At 45.4% G+C, this 22,410-nt stretch overlaps 1 protein-coding gene across 1 annotated transcript; it reads left to right on the top strand.

Annotated features, from left to right (window-relative positions):
* Positions 1–1,345: 1,345 nt before the first annotated feature.
* Positions 1,346–6,518, top strand: LOC138648346 (heat shock protein HSP 90-alpha). Its single transcript, XM_069737998.1, has 9 exons — positions 1,346–1,452; positions 2,495–2,659; positions 2,739–3,105; positions 3,468–3,910; positions 4,040–4,205; positions 4,957–5,295; positions 5,461–5,729; positions 5,808–6,141; positions 6,230–6,518. Exons 2-9 carry the CDS (start codon positions 2,495–2,497, stop codon positions 6,337–6,339), a joined length of 2,193 nt encoding a protein of 730 aa, XP_069594099.1. The 5' UTR covers positions 1,346–1,452; the 3' UTR covers positions 6,340–6,518.
* The last annotated feature ends 15,892 nt before the right edge of the window (positions 6,519–22,410 follow it).

The raw sequence follows: 22,410 nt of genomic DNA on the forward strand, positions 1-22,410 counted from the left end.
CGTCCATGTGAGGAAAGGGGGTGGACATGTTGGATCTGATTTTTCATTCACAGCGCAGGAGCGTACACCTAAGACGAGGGGTGAGACATGTTGAATCCAATTTTTCAGTTAAAACGTATGTGTGTTCATCTGAGGTGAGAAGTTGGTCATGTTGGATCCGATTTTCCTGTCAGATATATGTGCGTTCATCTGAGGCGAGGGGTCGTCCATGTTGGTAACCGATTTTTCAGTCAGAGTGCGAGAGTGTACATCTGAGGCGAGTGGTCGTCCATGTTGGAACTGATTTTTTCAGAGTGCAAGAGCGTGCATCTGAGACAAGGGTCGGACATGTTGGAACTGATTTTTCAGTCAGAACGCACGAGTGTACATCTGAGAAAAGGGTCGGACAAGCTGGAACTAATTTTTCTGTCAGGACACGCGAGGGTCTTTCTCAGGCGAAAGGTCGAACATGTTGCATCCGATTTTTCTGTCAGAACGTACGTGTCACCCTGAGGCTAGGTTCACATTAGCGTTTCTGTGCGCAGCATATTATCTGCATGGGCAAACGCATGACAAAACGCATTCGAAATCATTTTTACGCCTGCGCATCATCTTACGCATGATGCAAACAAAAACGCTTGTGTATGCATGCGTTTAAATGCATTTTGGCATGTGTTTGGGTTTTTTATGCGCATGGTGGAGGCGGTGACAGAATTTTCTGGACATGCGCAAAGTACGCATGTCATTGCGCACTAATGCGTTCCCATAGACAGTAATGTGTTTTTAACGCAAAAAATGCAACAATGTTGCGTTGGCTGGAAACCACCGCACAGCGAAACGACGCATGCGTACGCATCAACATGCGAACGCATGTCCCTGCGTACACCATGTTAAAGATATGTACACATGACGCATGCAGATCATACGCTGCGCACAGATGCGCTAATGTGAACCCAGATCGTTTGTGTGTGTGTGTGTGGGGAGTCAGGAGGAAATGTGTTTAATCCTATCATATTGAACAGTTTACTGTGGGCAGAACGAGAAAAACTATAAGTGGAAATCTGTAAGTGAATTTTTCCTCAATCTCCGGATAGTGTAGCAGCTGCATCCACATCCACTTGAGCTGCCATCGATGCTTCCCCTGTTGCCATGGTAACCAGCAGCACGTGGCTCCAGCTCCTTCTAGTGTTTTCCACAGTTGTTCTGCCTCCTCCTGTAACCGATGGTAGAAGGGGAGGGACGATCTCAGCAGCCTACTCTGTGATTGGGTGTTGCTAAAATCGCGGTTCTCCTGCCCGGGAAAAAGTCCGTAAGGTTCTAGACGTTTCTGTCAGCTGTGGGCGTGGTCAGTGAAGGGTGGGCGGTGGTATAAAACAGTGGTGACGCGCTTTCTACGCATCAGTCAGACAGTCAGTCAGCACTAGTGCAGGCGGCTGTGAGCGGAGGCTGAGCGGTTATACCGGACCAAACACGGTGAGGGGCTCTGTCACAACCTAGCCAGTGCCACGATATACACCCCTTCACTGCCTTACTTGCCCTGCGCGGCTAGTAATTTTCCTGTATCCTTTGTGGGGAACAGCCCTGGCCTAGACTTTATATAGATTAGTGGTTTGTATCCTGGGGTCGGTAGAACTAAAAGTGCCAGCAGGTTGTCGTTGGTTTGGCTGGTTTTACTTGCTGGGCATCGTTGGGAGTGGAAGTGCTTGAAAATCATGTACATAATGGTTTGCTGGGAGTTGTAGTGCTAGCTGACTTCCTGTATATAGTGGGCTCATTGTCATATACTGTGTACTATAGCACGATTTTGTATTCTGGGGTTGGGTAGAACTATAAGTGCCAGAAGGTCACAGTTTTAATGGGCTCATTGTCTGTGATACACTGTACTATAGTGTTTTGTGTAGTGGGGGTCCCTCAATATAGAGACTAGGGGGTCTGCATTGTGCCCGTAGTTGACAGAGGATCTCTGTTTTTTGCTGGGCCTAGAGGTGGAAGATGTGTGTCCCTTTAAATCTGCTTTCTCGGCACTTGCCCTTTAACTCTGGGTTGGCTCGGCTTTGTTTGTGCATTTGAGCTATCTATACTGTTTCCTGAGGTACCTGCCACTCACAATGGGGGTCTGTCAGCTTTTGGCACAGTGCTATGTGGTGGTCTGTCCTGCCGGCAGATGTGAAGAAGCCTGGTGGTGTACATATTGTCGTCATTCATTTTAATTCCAAAGGATGCGGATCATAGATTCCTTGTCTGTAGCATCTGCGACTTTACAAAGGTTTTGGTGCCGGATTGAATTGTCATCCAGAACCTTCCTGGAATAATCTGCGTTAACCCCTATTGGATCGTGGGGGTGTATGGGCGATGATGCTGGTAGCTTCTAGAAGCTTGCAGTAGCCAGGTCTTGCCAGTAGGTGGCACTCTTCATTGCATCTAGAAAGATCCTTGTTTTGCTGCAATCAGAAGGGTAAGGATTCTCTCTGGCACTATAACCTCTATTATCGTTTGTTTTTCCATTCCTCAATAGATGCCAGAAGAAGTGCAGAGCACAGGTCCAGACCACCAGATGGAGGAAGACGTGGAGACCTTTGCCTTCCAGGCTGAGATTGCTCAGCTTATGTCCTTGATTATTAACACTTTCTATTCCAACAAGGAGATCTTCCTGCGAGAAATAATTTCTAACTCTTCTGATGTAAGTGCCCGTAGATCCATTTCATGCTGCCATGTCTCTTACTGCCGACCTTTTCTAAAATCAAGTACCGTGATTGTAGGCTCTGGATAAAATCCGCTATGAGAGTCTCACAGACCCCAGCAAACTGGATTCGGGCAAGGAACTGAAGATCGACCTGATCCCTAACAAGCAGGATCGCACCCTGACTATAATCGACACTGGCATTGGTATGACCAAAGCTGATCTCATCAACAACCTGGGGACCATCGCTAAGTCTGGGACCAAAGCCTTCATGGAGGCTCTACAGGCCGGAGCTGATATCTCTATGATTGGTCAGTTTGGTGTTGGCTTCTACTCTGCCTACCTTGTAGCTGAGAAGGTTACGGTGATCACCAAGCACAATGATGATGAGCAGTACGCCTGGGAGTCCTCAGCTGGAGGATCCTTCACTGTCCGAGTAGATAATAGTAAGTATACAAGAGCTGTGTTTGACGTGACCAATGTGCATACGAAAACAGTGTTGGTTTGTAAAATATACCAGATTATCTGCGGTTATGCAGAAAAGCTACCAAGTGTTAAAGTGCATTTTGCTGATTCATATCTGGGGTGGCATCATGTGAACGCAACCTAAGGTCTTCACACATCCAACACTTACGGGCCATGTACACACTTCCCATGGGTCTGTGCACACATTTGCCTATTAGATTACGGAGCTTCTGTCAAAAGACCCCCACCACAGCCAGTCCAGACATGTCTGATGTGTGAAGGTGAGCTTTGTAATCAAGTGTAGCATCGCTGCCTAATAATGATAATTAATGGTCCCTTTCAGGTGAGCCCCTGGGCCGTGGTACCAAAGTTATCCTGCATCTAAAGGAGGACCAATCTGATTATTTTGAAGAAAGGAGGATCAAGGAGATCGTCAAGAAACATTCCCAGTTCATCGGCTACCCAATTACACTCTTTGTGGAGAAGGAGCGTGATAAGGAAGTCAGTGATGATGAAGCCGAGGAGGAAAAAGAAGAGAAGAAGGAGGATGAGGAAGAAAAGGCCGAGGAGAAGCCTGAGATAGAAGACGTAGGCTCTGATGAGGAGGAAGATAAGAAGGAAGGAGACAAGAAGAAGAAAAAGATAAAGGAAAAATACATTGACCAAGAAGAGTTAAACAAAACCAAACCCATCTGGACCCGAAACCCAGATCACATCACAAATGAGGAGTATGGCGAGTTCTACAAGAGTCTCACCAATGACTGGGAAGACCACCTGGCTGTGAAAGTGAGTGGTGATGGTCTCTTCTAAGCTACTTTAGAGATGTGTGTAAAATCTATATGTATGTAATCTATATCTCGTGTGTCTTACACACACCATCCCTAAATGCTAATGTCTGTTGCTTTCTGTTTCCAGCACTTCTCTGTGGAGGGACAGCTCGAGTTCAGAGCTCTCCTGTTTGTGCCCAGACGAGCACCTTTTGATTTGTTTGAGAACAGGAAGAAGAAGAACAACATCAAGCTGTATGTGCGGAGGGTCTTCATCATGGACAACTGTGAGGAGCTGATCCCAGAATATCTGAGTAAGTGAAACATTATGGTGGCCTCTCAAGTACCATATATACTAGAGTATAAGCTCAGGCACCTAATCTTGCCACGGGAAACTGGGTAAGCTTATTGACTTGAGTATAAGCCTGGTATGTAATGTCCCCCTCAACCCTGTCCTGCTGTTTGGCTCCCCCTGTTGTATGCATGGCTCGGCTCCCTGTCCCATGCATCTCCGTTGTCCTGGTGTGGCAGCTCTTCCTGTGCTCAGCGGTCATGTGGTACCGCTCATTAAGATAATGAATATGCACACTTCTCAACTCACATAGGTGTGGAGCGCATATTCATTACCTTAATGAGCGGTACCATGTGACCGCTGAGCACAGGAAGAGCTGCCGCACCTGGACAAGGGATATTCAGTGAGGAGGGTGAGTATGTCACAGCCCCTGGCTGCTGCTCCCCCTCCCCCACCGGCTTTCTGGACCATGACTCATGTATAAGCCGAGGGGGGGGTGTTCAGCACAAACAATGTGCTCAAAATCTCAGCTTATACACAAGTTGTGTGTGTGCTTTTCTACGGGAACCCACCCCAAACCTCTGCCCTTGTCTCCCCATCTGGTGGGTCAAGTCACATGAGCACTGCACGCAAACAGCAGGGGCATTCTGTCTGAGCTGGAAAGAATCTGAGAATGATTGATTGGCGAATTGTCTTGTGACTTCCCCGCACTGGAAAGGAAAGCTGTGTGTGTGGTGTTATAAAGAGGTAATAATCCATTATTCATCTCGTAGACTTCATCAGAGGCGTGGTGGACTCGGAAGATCTTCCCCTGAACATCTCTAGAGAGATGCTGCAGCAAAGCAAGATCCTGAAGGTGATTCGTAAGAACCTGGTGAAGAAATGCTTGGAGCTTTTCACACAACTGTCTGAGGACAAAGAAAACTATAAGAAGCTCTATGAACAATTCTCCAAAAATGTAAAGCTTGGGATTCACGAAGACTCTCAAAACCGCAACAAACTGTCCGAACTCCTGCGGTACTACACATCTGCGTCCGGGGACGAAATGGTGTCCCTGAAAGATTACTGCACCCGGATGAAGGAGAACCAGAAGCACATCTACTACATCACAGGTGTGGGGGCTCGCTCTGTAAGGGGGTATTCGCATACCTGTTTCTCAACTGGATTTGCAATGCATGCATTTAGTAGAAGCATTTCACTTTCACACAATAAGGATGGCATCTAATTCATTGCAGCCTGTGAAAGTTCACTGTTACTAAACCCTCCTCTCTCTCCAGGTGAGACAAAAGAGCAGGTTGCCCACTCAGCCTTCGTGGAGCGGCTCAGGAAGCATGGCCTGGAGGTCATCTACATGATTGAGCCGATTGACGAATATTGTGTACAGCAACTGAAAGAGTTTGAGGGCAAGACCCTTGTCTCCGTCACCAAGGAAGGGCTGGAGCTCCCGGAGGATGAGGAGGAGAAAAAGAGGCAGGAGGAGAAGAAGGCAAAGTTTGAGAATCTGTGCAAAATCATGAAGGACATCCTGGAAAAGAAAGTAGAGAAGGTTAGTATCTGACGCATTTGTGGTTGTCTGGGCTGTCACTAGTTGCAGTTTCTAATTCTGAGTCTCATTTGTTTTTAGGTTGTAGTGTCCAACAGACTAGTAACATCGCCCTGCTGCATTGTAACCAGTACGTACGGCTGGACCGCCAACATGGAGCGTATCATGAAGGCCCAGGCACTGAGGGACAACTCCACCATGGGCTACATGGCAGCCAAAAAGCATCTAGAAATTAACCCAGACCATTCCATTGTTGAAACATTGAGGCAGAAAGCAGATGCCGACAAGAATGACAAGTCTGTGAAGGATCTGGTAATTCTGCTCTTCGAAACCGCCCTCCTGTCATCAGGCTTTAGCCTGGAAGACCCGCAGACACATGCCAACCGCATCTACAGGATGATAAAACTTGGCCTTGGTGAGTTTTGTCTTGATTCTGTAATGTGTAGAGGGATTTCCTCTGATCAGTAGAGGCCTTGCTGTAAACTCTTGATTTGATCCCGCAGGTATCGACGAGGACGACGTGGTCACTGAGGAGCTGACTCCCCCTGCCACTGAAGAGATGCCCCCTCTGGAAGGAGATGAAGACTCCTCCCGAATGGAAGAGGTTGATTGAATCAGTCGTCAACCCGCTCCCATCAACAAGTTCTTTACTCACCAGTTAGGTTTTTGTACCATGTGCAGCATTTCCACCACCTGCATTATGAGATATATTTATTCTTTGGATGTTGTCTGTCTTTGTTAAAATTACACTGTTCTGTTAAAATAAAAAAGACAAAAGGATGTAATAATAAATTGGGGTGTTATTGCAGGAAGACTACAGTGATGGCTGATCCAAGGGTCTGACATGTAGGTTTCACAAATGCAAACCGCCAGATGCATAAAGTTGCTGGTTGCGGCGGTTCTGGGCTCTTCAGAAACCAGCCTTCCTATAATGAGTTCATAGAGGGTTTCTACCAAAAAAGTTCACTCTTTCACCGTGCCCCCACACACAAACACACATTGGTCTTCTGGCCGATCCTACCAGCTTACAAAAAAGCTGTCAAGCGGAAGACAAGGAACTTGCAGCCAATCCGTGCTTCTCTGGGGACTGTAACACGCACTGTGTGAATTCGGCATGAGACTAGATGGTCTTCAACAACTTCCTGACACGCATTGGGCCCCGACTTTGATCCAGGCTTATGAGCTGCAGATGATGGCTGTTCTGCTACCCTCTAACAGCAGCCAGCAGAGCTCTGACCACTCCAGTGAACTGGCTATTTTTAAAATTTTTTTTATGTTTTCTGAACTTGAACATGAGATTATAAGGCTACTTTCACACTAGCGTTTTTTAAAAATCCGTCACAATGTGTCGTTTTGCAGAAAAAACGCATCCTGCAAAAGTGCTTGCAGGATGCGTTTTTTTTCCCCCATACACTTCTATTGATGCATTTGCGACAGATTTGCACACTTCGCATCCGTCTTGCGACGAATGCGTCGTGCTTTGGCGGACCGTCGGGAGAAGAAAAACCCTACATGTAATGTTTTTTTTTTTTTCTCCCGACGGACCGCTTTTTCCGACCGCGCATGCGCGGCCGGAACTCCGCCCGCACCTTACAATGGGGCAGCGGATGCGCCGGAAAAATGTATCTACTGCCCCATTGTGCAATGCAGCAAACGCTAGCGTCGGAATCTCTCCCCGACGCATTGCGACGGGGAGATTCCGACACTAGTGTGAAAGAAGCCTAAGATGGCATAAGAAATACACAGCAGTACCCCAATAGTCTATCCTCAGTGCCTGAATGCTAGCCGCCCAGTACCACCCACCTCTGGAAGGATTGGATTTGCCATAGCATAGGACAGACCCAGAGGCTGTGGTCATGCTTCAGGTTACCTTGGCTACCGATCGGCATCCTGTGACTGCTCTGCAGGGCTGCTGCTGGGTCGACAGGGAGCTGTCAAACTCCTAATGTATTGCTTCCTATCAGGGTGGGGGAGAGTATAAGGCTATGTGCACACGTTGCAGATATTTCCGTGCAGATTCTGAAAAATCCGCAGGTAAAATGCACTGCGTTTTACGTGCGGATTTCACCTGAGTTCTTACACCTGTGGATTCCTTAAGGAGCAGGTGTAAAACGCTGCGGAAAAAACAATGCAGTGTTTCGGCCTAGTATCTTCCACAGCATGTGCACATTTACATGGTAATGTACACCGCATGGAAAACTGCTGTGAATCTGCAATGTGTGCACATAGCCTAAATGGCCAGGATTGGTGAGACCCCAGGTGGCAGCAGGAGCCCCGCTCTGTACATCGGTCTGGTTTCTACAGCTGAACGTTCTGGTACAGAAGTGGCACGTTGCAATCGGGATGTGTACATCCATCATGGAGCACGAAGATGGCGGGGAAAAATCTGCACCAAGCAGATGGAGACATGCCGAGACTTATGGCTCCGTTATATCCGGGCAGTTTATAGCAGATACTAGGAAACATTGCGGTTGGATCACAATTTGCCTCAACCAGGTGTAAAAAGAGATCGTCCTGATAATGACCGGGTGAGGTTGTAGTACCGCTGCTCCACCTCTGATCACACTTCATAACAAGTCAGGCTGCCGCAAACAAGATGTCAGACTCCGTGTCTGGGGGATTGGAGCGCCCCCTGCTGCATCCAGTATTATATTGCTGCTCCTGGAAATTAGCAATCGATTCCCTGACCTACTACAACTCCCAAAATCCACACTACAGCCGATGTACGGCTTGGCCCATGAGGTGGTCATGTGATGAGTGCGGTTCTACCGCAGACAACACGGTGAAGCATTTGGCTGACCAAAGTAATCTGGTGCCAGATCCACAAAGGGATTGTCCTGGATGGTGGGAAGACGAACGTCTGTTCTTTCAGAAACAGCGCCCCCAAAATCACAGGTTGTCAGTTACATGCATTTTAAAGTGGTGCCCAGGCTTGGGGTTCAAGTCTGCGCAGTCATAAAGAATGAGCCTGGACAACCCCTTTAAGAGGGTTAAATATTCCGGTTAAACTCCTGTGGTCAGTAAGGGGAGCGGTTTCTGAAAGAAAACGAGACTTTTTTTTAATAATCCTGGATCACCCCTTTAATTGCTACTGTCACCAAGCACAGCAGTCAGCAAAATGTAAGAGTCCATTATTTCTTCCCCCTCTTAACCCCTTCATGACCCAGCCTATTTTGACCTTAAAGACCTTGCCGTTTTTTGCAATTCTGACCAGTGTCCCTTTTATGAGGTCATAACTCAGGAACGCTTCAACGGATCCTAGCGGTTCTGAGATTGTTTTTTCGTGACATATTGGGCTTCATGTTAGTGGTAAATTTAGGTCAATAAATTCTGTGTTTATTTGTGATAAAAACGGAAATTTGGCGAAAATTTTGAAAATTTCGCAATTTTCACATTTTGAATTGTTATTCTGTTAAACCAGAGAGTTATGTGACTCAAAATAGTTAATAAATAACATTTCCCACACGTTTATACTTTACATCAGCACAATTTTGGAAACAAAATTTTTTTTTGCTAGGAAGTTATAAGGGTTAAAATTTGACCAGTGATTTCTCATTTTTACAACGAAATTTACAAAACCATTTTTTTTAGGGACCACCTCACATTTGAAGTCAGATTGAGGGGTCTATATGGCTGAAAATACCCAAAAGTGACACCATTCTAAAAACTGCACCCCTCAAGGTGCACAAAACCACATTCAAGAAGTTTATTAACCCTTCATGTGCTTCACAGCAGCAGAAGCAACATGGAAGGAAAAAATGAACATTTAACTTTTTAGTCACAAAAATGATTTTTCAGCAACAATTTTTTTATTTTCCCAATGGTAAAAGGAGAAACTGAACCACGAAAGTTGTTGTCCAATTTGTCCTGAGTACGCTGATAACTCATATGTGGGGGTAAACCACTGTTTGGGCGCACGGCAGGGCTTGGAAGGGAAGGAGCGCCATTTGACTTTTTGAATGAAAAATTGGCTGCACTCTTTAGCGGACACCATGTCACGTTTGGAGAGCCCCCGTGTGCCTAAAAATTGGAGCTCCCCCACAAGTGACCCCATTTTGGAAACTAGACGCCCCAAGGAACTTATCTACATGCATAGTGAGCCCTTTAAACCCCCAGGTGCTTCACAAATTGATCCGTAAAAATTAAAAAGTACTTTTTTTTCACAAAAAATTTCTTTTTGCCTCAATTTTTTCATTTTCACATGGGCAATAGGATAAAATGGATCCTAAAATTTGTTGAGCAATTTCTCCCGAGTACGCCGATACCTCATATGTGGGGGTAAACCACTGTTTGGGCATACGGCAGGGCTCGGAAGGGAAGGTGCGCCTTTTGACTTTTTGAATGGAAAATTAGCTCCAATTGTTAGCGGACACCATGTCGCGTTTGGAGAGCCCCTGTGTGCCTATGCATTGGAGCTCCCCCACAAGTGACCCCATTTTGGAAACTAGACCCCCCAAGGAACTTATCTAGATGCATATTGAGCACTTTAAACCCCCAGGTGCTTCACAGAAGTTTATAACGCAGAGCCATGAAAATAAAGAATTTTTCTTTCCTCAAAAATGATTTTTTAGCCTGGAATTTCCTATTTTGCCAAGGGTAATAGGAGAAATTGGACCCCAAATGTTGTTGTCCAGTTTGTCCTGAGTACGCTGATACCCCATATGTGGGGGTAAACCACTGTTTGGGCGCACGGCAGGGCTCGGAAGGGAAGGCACGCCATTTGGCTTTTTAAATGGAAAATTAGCTCCAATCATTAGCGGACACCATGTCACGTTTGGAGAGCCCCTGTGTGCCTAAACATTGGAGATCCCCCAGAAATGACCCCATTTTGGAAACTAGTCCACCAAAGGAACTAATCTAGATGTGTGGTGAGGACTTTGAACCCCCAAGTGCTTCACAGAAGTTTATAACGCAGAGCCATGAAAATAAAAAAACAAAATTATTTTCTCAAAAATTATCTTTTAGCCTGCAATTTTTTATTTTCCCAAGGGTATCAGGAGAAATTTGACCCCAAAAGTTGTTGTCCAGTTTCTCCTGAGTACGCTGATACCCCATATGTGGGGGTAAACCACTGTTTGGGCACATGCCGGGGCTCGGAAGTGAAGTAGTGACGTTTTGAAATGCAGACTTTGATGGAATGCTCTGTGGGCATCACGTTGCGTTTGCAGAGCCCCTGATGTGGCTTAACAGTAGAAACCCCCCACAAGTGACCCCATTTTGGAAACTAGACCCCGAAAGGAACTTATTTAGATGTGTGGTGAGCACTTTGAACCCCCAAGTGCTTCACAGAAGTTTATAATGCAGAGCCGTGAAAATAATAAATACGTTTTCTTTCCTCAAAAATAATTATTTAGCCCAGAATTTTTTAATTTTCCCAAGAGTAACAGGAGAAATTTGACCCCAATATTTGTTGTCCAGTTTCTCCTGAGTACGGTGATACCCCATATGTGGGGGTAAACTACTGTTTGGGCACATGCCGGGGCTCGGAATTGAAGTAGTGACGTTTTGAAATGCAGACTTTGATGGAATGCTCTGCGGGTGTCACGTTGCGTTTGCAGAGTTCTGATGTGGCTAAACAGTAGAAACCCCCCACAAGTGACCCCATTTTGGAAACTAGACCCCGAAAGGAACTTATCTAGATGTGTGGTGAGCACTTTGAACCCCCAAGTGCTTCATAGAAGTATATAATGCAGAACCATGAAAATAATAAATACGTTTTCTTTCCTCAAAAATAATTATTTAGCCCAGAATTTTTTATTTTCCCAAGGGTTACAGGAGAAATTGGACACCAAAAGTTGTTGTTCAGTTTCTCCTGAGTACGCTGATACCCCATGTGTGGAGGTAAACCACTGTTTGGGCACACGTCGGGGCTCAGAAGGGAAGTAGTGACTTTTGAAATGCAGACTTTGATGGAATGGTCTGCGGGCGTCACGTTGCGTTTGCAGAGCCCCTGGTGTGCCTAAACAGTAGAAACCCCCACAAGTGACCCCATTTTAGAAACTAGACCCCCCAAGGAACTTATCTAGATATGTGGTGAGCACTTTGAACCCCCAAGTGCTTCACAGACGTTTACAACGTAGAGCCGTGAAAATAATAAATCATTTTTCTTTCCTCAAAAATGATGTTTTAGCAAGCATTTTTTTATTTTCACAAGGGTAACAGGAGAAATTGGACCCCAGTAATTGTTGCGCAGTTTATCCTGAGTATGCTGGTACCCCATATGTGGGGGTAAACCACTGTTTGGGCACACGTCAGGGCTCGGAATTGAGGGAGCACCATTTGACTTTTTGAATACGAGATTGGCTGGAATCAATGGTGGCGCCATGTTGCGTTTGGAGACCCCTGATGTGCCTAAACAGTGGTAACCCCTCAATTCTACCTCCAACACTAACCCCAACACACCCCTAACCCTAATCCCAACTGTAGCCATAACCCTAATCACAGCCCTAACCCCAACACATCCCTAACTCTAATCCCAACTGTAGCCATAACCCTAATCACAGCCCTAACCACAACACACCCCTAACCACAACCCTAATTCTAACCCTAAGGTTATGTGCCCACGTTGCGGATTCGTGTGAGATTTTTCAGCATCATTTTTGAAAAATCCGCGGGTAAAAGGCACTGCGTTTTACCTGCGGATTTTCCGCGGATTTCCAGTGTTTTTTGTGCGGATTTCACCTGTGGATTCCTATTGAGGAACAGGTGTAAAACGCTGCGGAATCCGCACAAAGAATTGACATGCTGCGGAAAATACAACGCAGCGTTCCCGCGCGGTATTTTCCGCACCATGGGCACAGCGGATTTGGTTTCCATATGTTTACATGGTACTGTACACCTGATGGAACACTGCTGCGAATCCGCAGCGGCCAATCCACTGCGGATCCGCAGCCAAATCCGCACCGTGTGCACATGGCCTAATTCTAAAGGTATGTAACCCTACCCCTAACCCTACCCCTACCCCTAACCCTATTCTAACATTAGTGGAAAAAAAAAATTCTTTATTTTTTTTATTGTCCCTACCTATGGGGGTGACAAAGGGGGGGGGGGGGTCATTTATTATTTTTTTATTTTGATCACTGAGATAGATTATATCTCAGTGATCAAAATGCACTTTGGAACGAATCTGCCGGCCGGCAGATTCGGCGGGCGCACTGCGTATGCGCCCGCCATTTTGGAAGATGGCGGCGCCCGGGGAGAAGACGGACGGACCCCTGCAGGATCGGTAAGTATGATAGGGTGGAGGGGGAGCACGGGGGGGGGGATCGGAGCATGGGGGTGGGGGATCGGAGCGCGGGAGGGGTGGAACGGAGCACGGGGGGGGGGGGGGGTAGAACGGAGCACGGGGGGGTGGAACGGAGCACGGGGGGGCTGGAATGGAGCACGGAGGGGGGTGGATCGGAGTGCAGGGGGGGTGATCGGAGCACAGGGGGGGGGTGATTGAAGCACGGGGGGAGCGGACAAGAGCACGGGGGGGGGGAGCGGAGCACAGGTTGGAGGGGAGCCGAAGCAGTGTACCGGAGAGATCGGGGGGCTGGGGGGGGCGATCGGTGGGGTGGGGTGGGGGCACATTAGTATTTCCAGCCATGGCCGATGATATTGCAGCATCGGCCATAACTGGATTGTAATATTTTACCCGATATAATAGGTGAAATATTACAAATCGCTCTGATTGGCAGTTTCACTTTCTACAGCCAATCAGAGCGATCGTAGCCACGAGGGGGTGAAGCCACCCCCCTGGGCTAAACTACCACTCCCCCTGTCCCTGCAGATCGGGTGAAATGGGAGTTAACCCTTTCACCCGATCTGCAGGGACGCGATCTTTCCATGACGCCACGTGGCGTCAAAGGTCGGGAAGGGGTTAAAGGGACTTATTGCAATGTGTAAACTTTTACATCTCTTTATAGGTAGGCCATACCTGCTGTAGTCATATATAGCTTCCATACTATGGCTGGCCTAACCCTTTAAGAAAAGCTAATTAAATAATGCTCGGCGTCATTAAATAGTTGACAGTGCTATGACGTCACGGCGCGTAAGGCTGCCGGGAAGCCCCGCCCACTCGCAGCGCGGCGCGGATGGTGATGTCACTGTAGCCACGCCTCCCCGCGTTTCTTCCAGCGCTTAGTTTGCGGATGAAGTTGTCAGTGAGAGGAATCGCGCAGGGCGGAAGATGCCGCATCGGAGACGCCAGCGAGCCCGGGGAGCGGGGAGCAGGAGGCCGGCGGCTGCCGGGGAAGGTATTACGGGCGGAGGGCTATTACCGCAGGTTCTTCCTGCAGCAACCGTGCTCTGTGCAGTCTGCTGCTCCTCGGTGGGTTGTAGTCGGACCCTGGCGATATCCTCCATTACTGGGTGTGCCCCCCTGCAGCCGCTCACTTCGCGTTTCCTTGCTGTCAGTGAATGGAAACCCCAGGTCTAGAGGTTGCTGAGCCCCGACCATCGCCGGGGCTGGACACATTGTCACAAACCCTCAGCTGTGCAGGCTAAGGGCTTCACTTTACCATTTTGCATTTCCTGACAGCAAGCAGGGCTCTTAACAATAGTGAGGATATTAACGGCGTGTGTCAGAAAGCTGCGGAGTTCTCTCGTCTTGCGCATATCATTTAGTAACTTCTGCGTTTTCCACCAGTCCTCATGAAAATCTCATGGGCTATGTTCACAAGTTGCATTTTTGATGCGATTTTTTTTTTTTTTTTTTTTTTTTTTTTTTTTTAATTTATTTATTTTTAACCCCTTTACCCCCAAGGGTGGTTTGCACGTTAATGACCAGGCCAATTTTTACAATTCTGACCACTGTCCCTTTATGAGGTTATAACTCTGGAACGCTTCAACGGATCCCAGTGATTCTGACATTGTTTTCTCGTGACATATTGTACTTCCTGATAGTGGTAAAATTTCTTTGATATTGCCTGCGTTTATTTGTGAAAAAAACGGAAATTTGGCAAAAATTTTGAACATTTTGCAGTTTTCCAACTTAGAATTTTTATGCAATTAAAAATCACAGAGATATGTCACACAAAATAGTTAATAAGTAACATTTCCCACATGTCTACTTTACATCAGCACAATTTTGGAACCAAAATATTTTTTTTTGTTAGGGAGTTATAAGGGTTAAAAGTTGACCAGCAATTTCTCGTTTTTACAACACCATTTTTTTTAGGGACCACGTCTCATTTGAAGTCATTTTGAGGGGTCTATATGATAGAAAATACCCAAGTGTGACACCATTCTAAAAACTGCACCCCTCAAGGTTCTCAAAACCACATTCAAGAAGTTTATTAACCCTTCAGGGGTTTCACAGGAATTTTTGGAATGTTTAAATAAAAATGAACATTTAACTTTTTTTCACAAAAAATTTACTTCAGCTCCAATTTTTTATTTGACCAAGGGTAACAGGAGAAAATTTACCCCAAAAGTTGTTGTCCCATTTGTCCTGAGTACGCCGATACCCCATATGTGGCAGTAAACCACTGTTTGGGCGCATGACAGAGCTCGGAAGGGAAGGAGCGCCATTTGACTTTTCAATGCAAAATTGACAGGAATTGAGATGGGACGCCATGTTGCGTTTGAAGAGCCACTGATGTGCCTAAACATTGAAACCCCCCACAAGTGACACCATTTTGGAAAGTAGACCCCCTAAGGAACTCATCTAGATGTGTGGTGAGCACTTTGACCCACCAAGGGCTTCACAGAAGTTTATAATACAGAGCTGTAAAAATAAAACAAATTTTTTCCCACAAAAATGATTTTTTAGCCCCCAGTTTTGTATTTTCCCTAGGGTAACAGGAGAAATTGGACCCCAAAAGTTGTTTTCCAATTTGTCCTGAGTACGCTGATACCCCATAGAAGGAGCTCCATTTGGAATGCAGACTTAGGCTGCCGTCACACTAGCAGTATTTGGTCAGTATTTTACATCAGTATTTGTAAGCCAAAACCAGGAGTGGGTGATAAATACAGAAGTGGTGCATATGTTTCTATTATAATTTTCCTCTAATTGTTCCACTCCTGGTTTTGGCTTGCAAATACTGATGTAAAATACTGACCAAATACTGCTAGTGTGACGGCAGCCTTAGATGGAATGGTCTGCAGGCGTCACATTGCGTTTGCAGAGCCCCTAATGTACCTAAACAGTAGAATCCCCCCACAAGTGACCCCATATTGGAAACTAGACCCCCCAAGGAACTTATCTAGATGTGTTGTGAGAACTTTGAACCCCCAAGTGTTTCACTACAGTTTATAACGCAGAGCCGTGAAAATAAAAAAATCCTTTTTTTTTCCACAAAAATTATTTTTTAGCCCCCAGTTTTGTATTTTCCCAAGGGTAACAGGAGAAATTCAACCCCAAAAGTTGTTGTCCAATTTGTCCTGAGTATGCTGATACCCCATATGTTGGGGTAAACCCCTGTTTGGGCACACAGGAGAGCTCGGAAGGGAAGGAGCACTGTTTTACTTTTTCAACGCAGAATTGGCTGGAATTGAGATCGGACGCCATGTCGCGTTTTGAGAGCCCCTAATGTGTCTAAACAGTGGAAACCCCCCAATTATAACTGAAACCCTAATCCAAACACACCCCTAACCCTAATCCCAACGGTAACCCTAACCACACCTCTAACCCAGACACACCCCTCACCCTAGTCCCAACCCTATTCCCAACCGTAAATGTAATCCAAACCCTAACCCTAACTTTAGCCCCAACCCTAACCCTAGCCCTAACCCTAGCCCCAACCCTAATGGGAAAATGGAAATAAATACATGGAAATAAATGCATTTTTTAATTTTTCCCTAACTAAGGGGGTGATGAAGGGGGGTTTGATTTACTTTTATAGCGGGTTATTTAGCGGATTTTTATGATTGGCAGCCGTCACACACTGAAAGATGCATTTTATTGCAAAAAATATTTTTTTGCGTTACCACATTTTGAGAGCTATAATTTTTCCATATTTGAGTCCACAGAGTCATGTTAGGTCTTGTTTTTTGCGAGACGAGTTGACGTTTTTATAGGTAACATATTCGGGCATGTGACATTTTTTGATCGCTTTTTATTCCGATTTTTGTGAGGCAGAATGACCAAAAACCAGCAATTCATGAATTTCTTTTGGGGGAGGTGTTTTTATACCATTCCGCGTCTGGTAAAATTGATAAATCAGTTTTATTCTTCGGGTCAGTATGATTACAGCGATATCTCATTTATATCTTTTTTTAATGTTTTGGCGCTTTTATACGATAAAACCTATTTTATAGAAAAAATAATTATTTTGGCATCGCTTTATTCTCAGGACTATAACTTTTTTATTTTTTTGCTGATGATGCTGTATGGCGGCTCGTATTTTGCGGGACAAGATGACATTTTCAGCGGTATCATGGTTATTTATATCTGTCTTTTTGATCGCGTGTTATTCCACTTTTTGGCGGTATGATAATAAAGCGTTGTTTTTTGCCTCGTTTTTTTTCTTACGGTGTTTACTGAAGGGGTTAACTAGTGGGGCAGTTTTATAGGTTGGGTCGTTACGGACGCGGCAATACTAAATATGTGTATTTTTATTGTTTTTTTTTATTATTTAAATAAAGAAATTTATTTATGGGAATAATATTTTTTTTTCTTTAGGATTTTTTTTTTAAATTTTTTTTTACACATGTGGAAATTTTTTTTTTTACTTTTTTTTACATCACGGATCGCTGATCTGACAGTTTGCACAGCACTCTGTCAGATCAGCGATCTGACTTGCAGCACTGCAGGCTTACCAAGCGCCTGCTCTGAGCAGGCACTTGGTAAGCCACCTCCCTCCCTGCAGGACCCGGATGCCACGGCCATTTTGGATCCGGGCCTGCAGCGAGGAAGGAGGTAGGAGACCCTCGGAGCAACGCGATCACATCGCGTTGCTGCAAGGGTCTCAGGGAAACCCGCAGGGAGCCCCCTCCCTGCGCGATGCTTCCCTATACCGCCAGCACACTGCGATCATGTTTGATCGCTGTGTGCCGGGGGTTAATGTGCCGGGGGCGGTCCGTGACCGCTCCTGGCACATAGTGCCGGATGTCAGCTGCAAAAGGCAGCTGACACCCGGCCGCGCTCCCCCGTGAGCGCGGCTGATCGCGTATGACGTACTATCCCGTCGATGGTCATACGGCCCACCCCACCTCGACGGGATAGTACGTCATATGTCAGAAAGGGGTTAATGCTAATTTTCAGCTGCGTTTTACAGTACCAGCGAAGACTGAGATTTCAGAAATCTGTGGCACACAGCTTGGTTTTAATGTCATCATATTTTGTTTTGCGTGTGTTTTTTGGACGTCGCTTCTTTCAGCGGTTTTCACCTATTAACCCCTTCAAGTCGCGGCCCTTTTTCATTTTTGCGTTTTCGTTTTTCACTTCCCTCCTTCCCTGAGCCATAACTTTTTTATTTTTCCATCAATATGGTCATGTGAGGGCTTATTTTTTGCGGGACAAGTTGTACTTTTGAACGACACCATTTGTTTTACCATGTCTTTTACTAGAAAACGGGAAAAAAATTCCAAGTGCGGTGAAATTGCAAAAAAAGTGCTATCCCACACTTGTTTTTTGTTTGGCTTTTTTGCTAGGTTCACTAAATGCTAAAACTGACCTGCCATTATGATTCTCCAGGTCAGTACGAGTTCATAGACACCTAACATGACTAGGTTATTTTTTATCTAAGTGGTGAAAAAAAATTCCAAACTTTGCTAAAAAAAAAAAAAAAAAAAAGTGCCATTTTCCGATACCCGTAGCGTCTCCATTTTTCGTGATCTGGGGTCGGGTGAGGGCTTATTTTTTGCACGCCGAGCTGATGTTTTTTAACGATACCATTTTTGCGCATATACGTTCTTTTGATCGCCCGTTATTGCATTTTAATGCAATGTCGCGGCGACCAAAAAAACTTAATTCTGGCGTTTCGGATTTTTTTCTCGCTACGCCGTTTAGCGATCAGGTTAATGCGTTTTTTTAATTGATAGATCGGGCGATTCTGAACGCGGCGATACCAAATACTTGTAGGTTTGGTTTTTTTTTTATTGTTTTATTTAGGATGGGGCGAAAGGGGGGTGATTTAAACTCTTATATTTTTTATATTTTTTTCATATTTTTAAAAACATTTTTTTTTTACTTGTGCCATGCTTCAATAGCCTCCATGGGAGGCTAGAAGCTGGCATAGCCTGATCAGCTCTGCTACATAGCAGCGATCATCAGATCGCTGCTATGTAGCAGAAATGCAGGTGTGCTGTGAGCGCCGACCACAGGGGGGCGCTCACAGCAGACCTGCATCAGTAACCATAGAGGTCTCAAGGACCTCTATGGGTTACCTTCCTGATGCATAGCCGACCCCCGATCATGTGACGGGGGTCGGCGATGACGTCATATCCGGCCGCCCGGCCGGATGCGGTAGTTAAATGCCGCTGTCTGTGTTTGACAGCGGCATTTAACAGGTTAATAGCGGCGGGTGAATAGCGATTTCACCCGCCGCTATTGCGCGCACATGTCAGCTGTACAAAACAGCTGACATGTCGCGACTTTGATGTGGGCTCACCGCCGGAGCCCACATCAAAGGGGGATTCACGGCATGCGCAGTACTAGTACGGCGCATGTCGTGAAGGGGTTAAATTGAATGGGTGGTAAAAAAAAAAAAAAAAAAAGCACCGAAAAACCACTGTCCCCTTTATTAGGTCATAACTCTGGAACACTTCCATGGATCCCGGTGATTCTGAGAGTTTTTTCATGACATATTGTACTTCATGGTGGTGGGAAAATTTCTTTGATATGACTCGTTTATGAAAAAAAACCAAAACGGAAATTTGGCAAAAATGTCACAATTTATCAACTTTGAAATTTTTATTCCCTTAAGTCAGAGAGACATATCGCACAAAATACTTAATAAGTAACATTTCCCACATGTCTACTTTACATCAGCACAATTTTGGAACCAATTTTTTTTTTTTTTTGGAAGTTATAAGGGTTAAAAGTTGACCAGCTATTTCTCATTTTTACAACACCATTTTTTTAGGGACCACATCACATTTGAAGTCACTTTGAGGGGTCTATTTGATAAAATACAATCAAGTGACACCATTCTAAAAACTGCACCCCTCAAGGTGCTCAAAACCACATTCAAGACGTTTATTAACCCTTCAGGTGCTTCACAGGAATTTTTTTTTTTACTTTTATTCACACAAAAAATTGACTTCAGATCCAAATTTTTGTATTTTGACAATGGTGACAGGAAAAGTGGACACCAAAATTTGTTGTGTAATTTCTCTTGAGCATGCTGATACCCCATATGAGGGAGAAAACTACTGTTTGGGCGCACGGCAGAGCTTGAAAGGAAGGAGCGCCATTTGACTTTTTGAATGCAAAATTTGCTGGAACAATTGGCGGATGCCGTGTTGCGTTTGGAGAGACCCCGATGTGCCTGAACAGTGTAAACCCCCCACAAGTGACCCCATTTTGGAAACTTCACCACTCAGGGAACTGATATAGATGTGTGGTGAGCACATTGAACCCTCAGGTGCTTCACAGAAGTTTATAATGTTGAGCCGTAAAATTAAAAAAAAATCTAATTTTCAGCACAAATACGTTTTTAGCACAAAATATTGCATTTTCATAAGGGTAACAGGAGAAATTGCGCCATACAATTTGTAGTGTAATTTCTCCTGAGTACGGCGATACCTAATATGAGGTAGAATACTGTTTGGGCGCACGACAGAGCTCGGAAGGGAAGGAGTGACATTTGACTTTTTGAATGTAAAATTTCCTGGAATCATTAACGGACGTCATGTCCCATTTGGAGAGCCCCTGATGTGCCTAAACAGTGAGAATCCCCCACAAGTGACACCATTTTGGAAACTAGACTCCTCAGGAAACTGATCTACGTGTATGGTGAGCACCTTGAACCCCCAGGTGCTTCACAGAAGTTTATACCATTGAGCCGTGAAAATAAAAAGATCACATTTTCCCCACAAAAATGTTATTTTGGCCTCAAATTTTGCATTTTCATAAGGGTAACAGGAGAAATTGGACTACAAATTGTATGGTGCAATTTCTCCTGAGTACGCCGATACCCCATATGTAGGGGAATACTCCTTTTGAGGCACAGTGCAAAGCTCAGAAGGGAAGAGGCGCCATATTGGAGGTCAGATTTTGTTGGAATTGTTTGAGAGTGCCATGTCACATTGGCAGAGTCCCTGAGGTGCCAGAACAACAGAATCCCCCTATGTGTGAACTCGTTATATAACCTACACTCCCCAATGAATTCATCTAATGGTGCAGTGATCATATTGACACCATGTGCCTCACACAGAATTTTATACCATTGAGCGGTGAAGAAAGGATAAATTACATTTTTACCACTAAAATGTTTTTAGCCCCAAGTTTTTATTTTTTCTAAGTGCTAATAGGATTTTTTTTTCAACAGACTGAGGTCCAGTTTTTCCTGAGTGCCCCAATACCCCACATGTAATTGGGAAATATTTTTCATACACAGTGCAAAGCTCAGAAGGCAAGGAGCGCCAGATTTTATTGTTATGGTTTGCAGGTGCCATAACCTACTGGGAGAGCCCATAAGGTGCTATAACAGCAGAACCCCCCATAAGTGACCCCATTTCACAAACTACACCTCTCAGTGAATTCATCTAGGGGTGCAGTGATCATATTGACACCACAGGTGTGTAACAGAATTGTATACCATTGGGCAGTGAAGACAAAATAACTACATTTTTACCACCAAAATTTAGTTTTAGCCAAAGATTTTACATTTTCAAGCAAGAAGTGGGTAAAATGGTACCAAAATGTGTCCCACCATTTTTACTGAACGTGGCAATACCCCATATGTGGCTGTACAGTACTACTTAGCCATACGGAGAGACTCAGGAGGAAAGGAGCGCTATTTACCTCCTGGAGGGCAGATTTTCCTAGAACAGTTTGTAGACTCCATATACAGAACCCCTAATTGCTAGAAGAGCAGAATTCCCTCTCAAGTGACCCCATTTTGGAAACTATACCCCTTGGGGAATTTATCTACAGGTGTAGTGACGATTTTGACTCCATGGGTGTTTTCCTGAAACAAGCAGCAATGAATGTTGCCAAGTGAAAATTCCAAGCTGCAGTGACCAGTACATTATGCCCAGCCCGTGCTTCTGGAGACATGCACCTATAAGTTAGGCGGTTATAGTATGTTTCCCCAGCAGTTCGTCTCCAGCAGCTTGCCCCAGCAGTTCACCCCCAGGTACATCCTGCTTGTGACGCCAAGTTGAGTCGCCCGCCAGGGCAGTGGGGTACTCTGTACCGGGTCCGGCACTTAAAGGGGACGTCACGGTGGCTGCGAACGGTCCATGGCCCTGGGCGCCCAAGTAAAGGGAGAGGTCTTAAAAGGGAGTTTAAGAATAAAGTTTGTTCGTGATGCCACCTGTGGTATTCGGTCAGTAGGGACCAACGCTGCTTAAAGGGGTCCTCTGGGGTGAGGGTATGGTAGCTGGATGGTATAACTTCCCACAGATGAAGTAAATGTACCCGGGGGCAAACTGCTGGGGGCGAAACATCCAAATCCCAAGTTAGGCGGGCTCTCAACGCTTCAGAAATGCCAAACATGGATGCTATATGTGGTTTAGGTACACTATGGGGCTCAGTAGGGAGGGGGGCATTTGGATTTTAAAACGGAGAATTTGTTGAATTTCTTTTTGTGGG

The sequence above is a fragment of the Ranitomeya imitator genome, chromosome 1, assembly GCF_032444005.1.
Source record: "Ranitomeya imitator isolate aRanImi1 chromosome 1, aRanImi1.pri, whole genome shotgun sequence".
NCBI lineage: Eukaryota > Metazoa > Chordata > Amphibia > Anura > Dendrobatidae > Ranitomeya > Ranitomeya imitator.

Excerpts from the sequence above, each read along its gene's own strand:
- LOC138648346 (XM_069737998.1), top strand. The coding sequence starts at position 2,495 with ATGCCAGAAGAAGTGCAGAGCACAGGTCCAGACCACCAGATGGAGGAA. Across the intron at positions 5,730-5,807 it reads TGGAAAAGAAAGTAGAGAAG|GTTGTAGTGTCCAACAGACT; the intron begins GTTAGTATCTGA and ends ATTTGTTTTTAG. Across the intron at positions 6,142-6,229 it reads GATGATAAAACTTGGCCTTG|GTATCGACGAGGACGACGTG; the intron begins GTGAGTTTTGTC and ends TTGATCCCGCAG.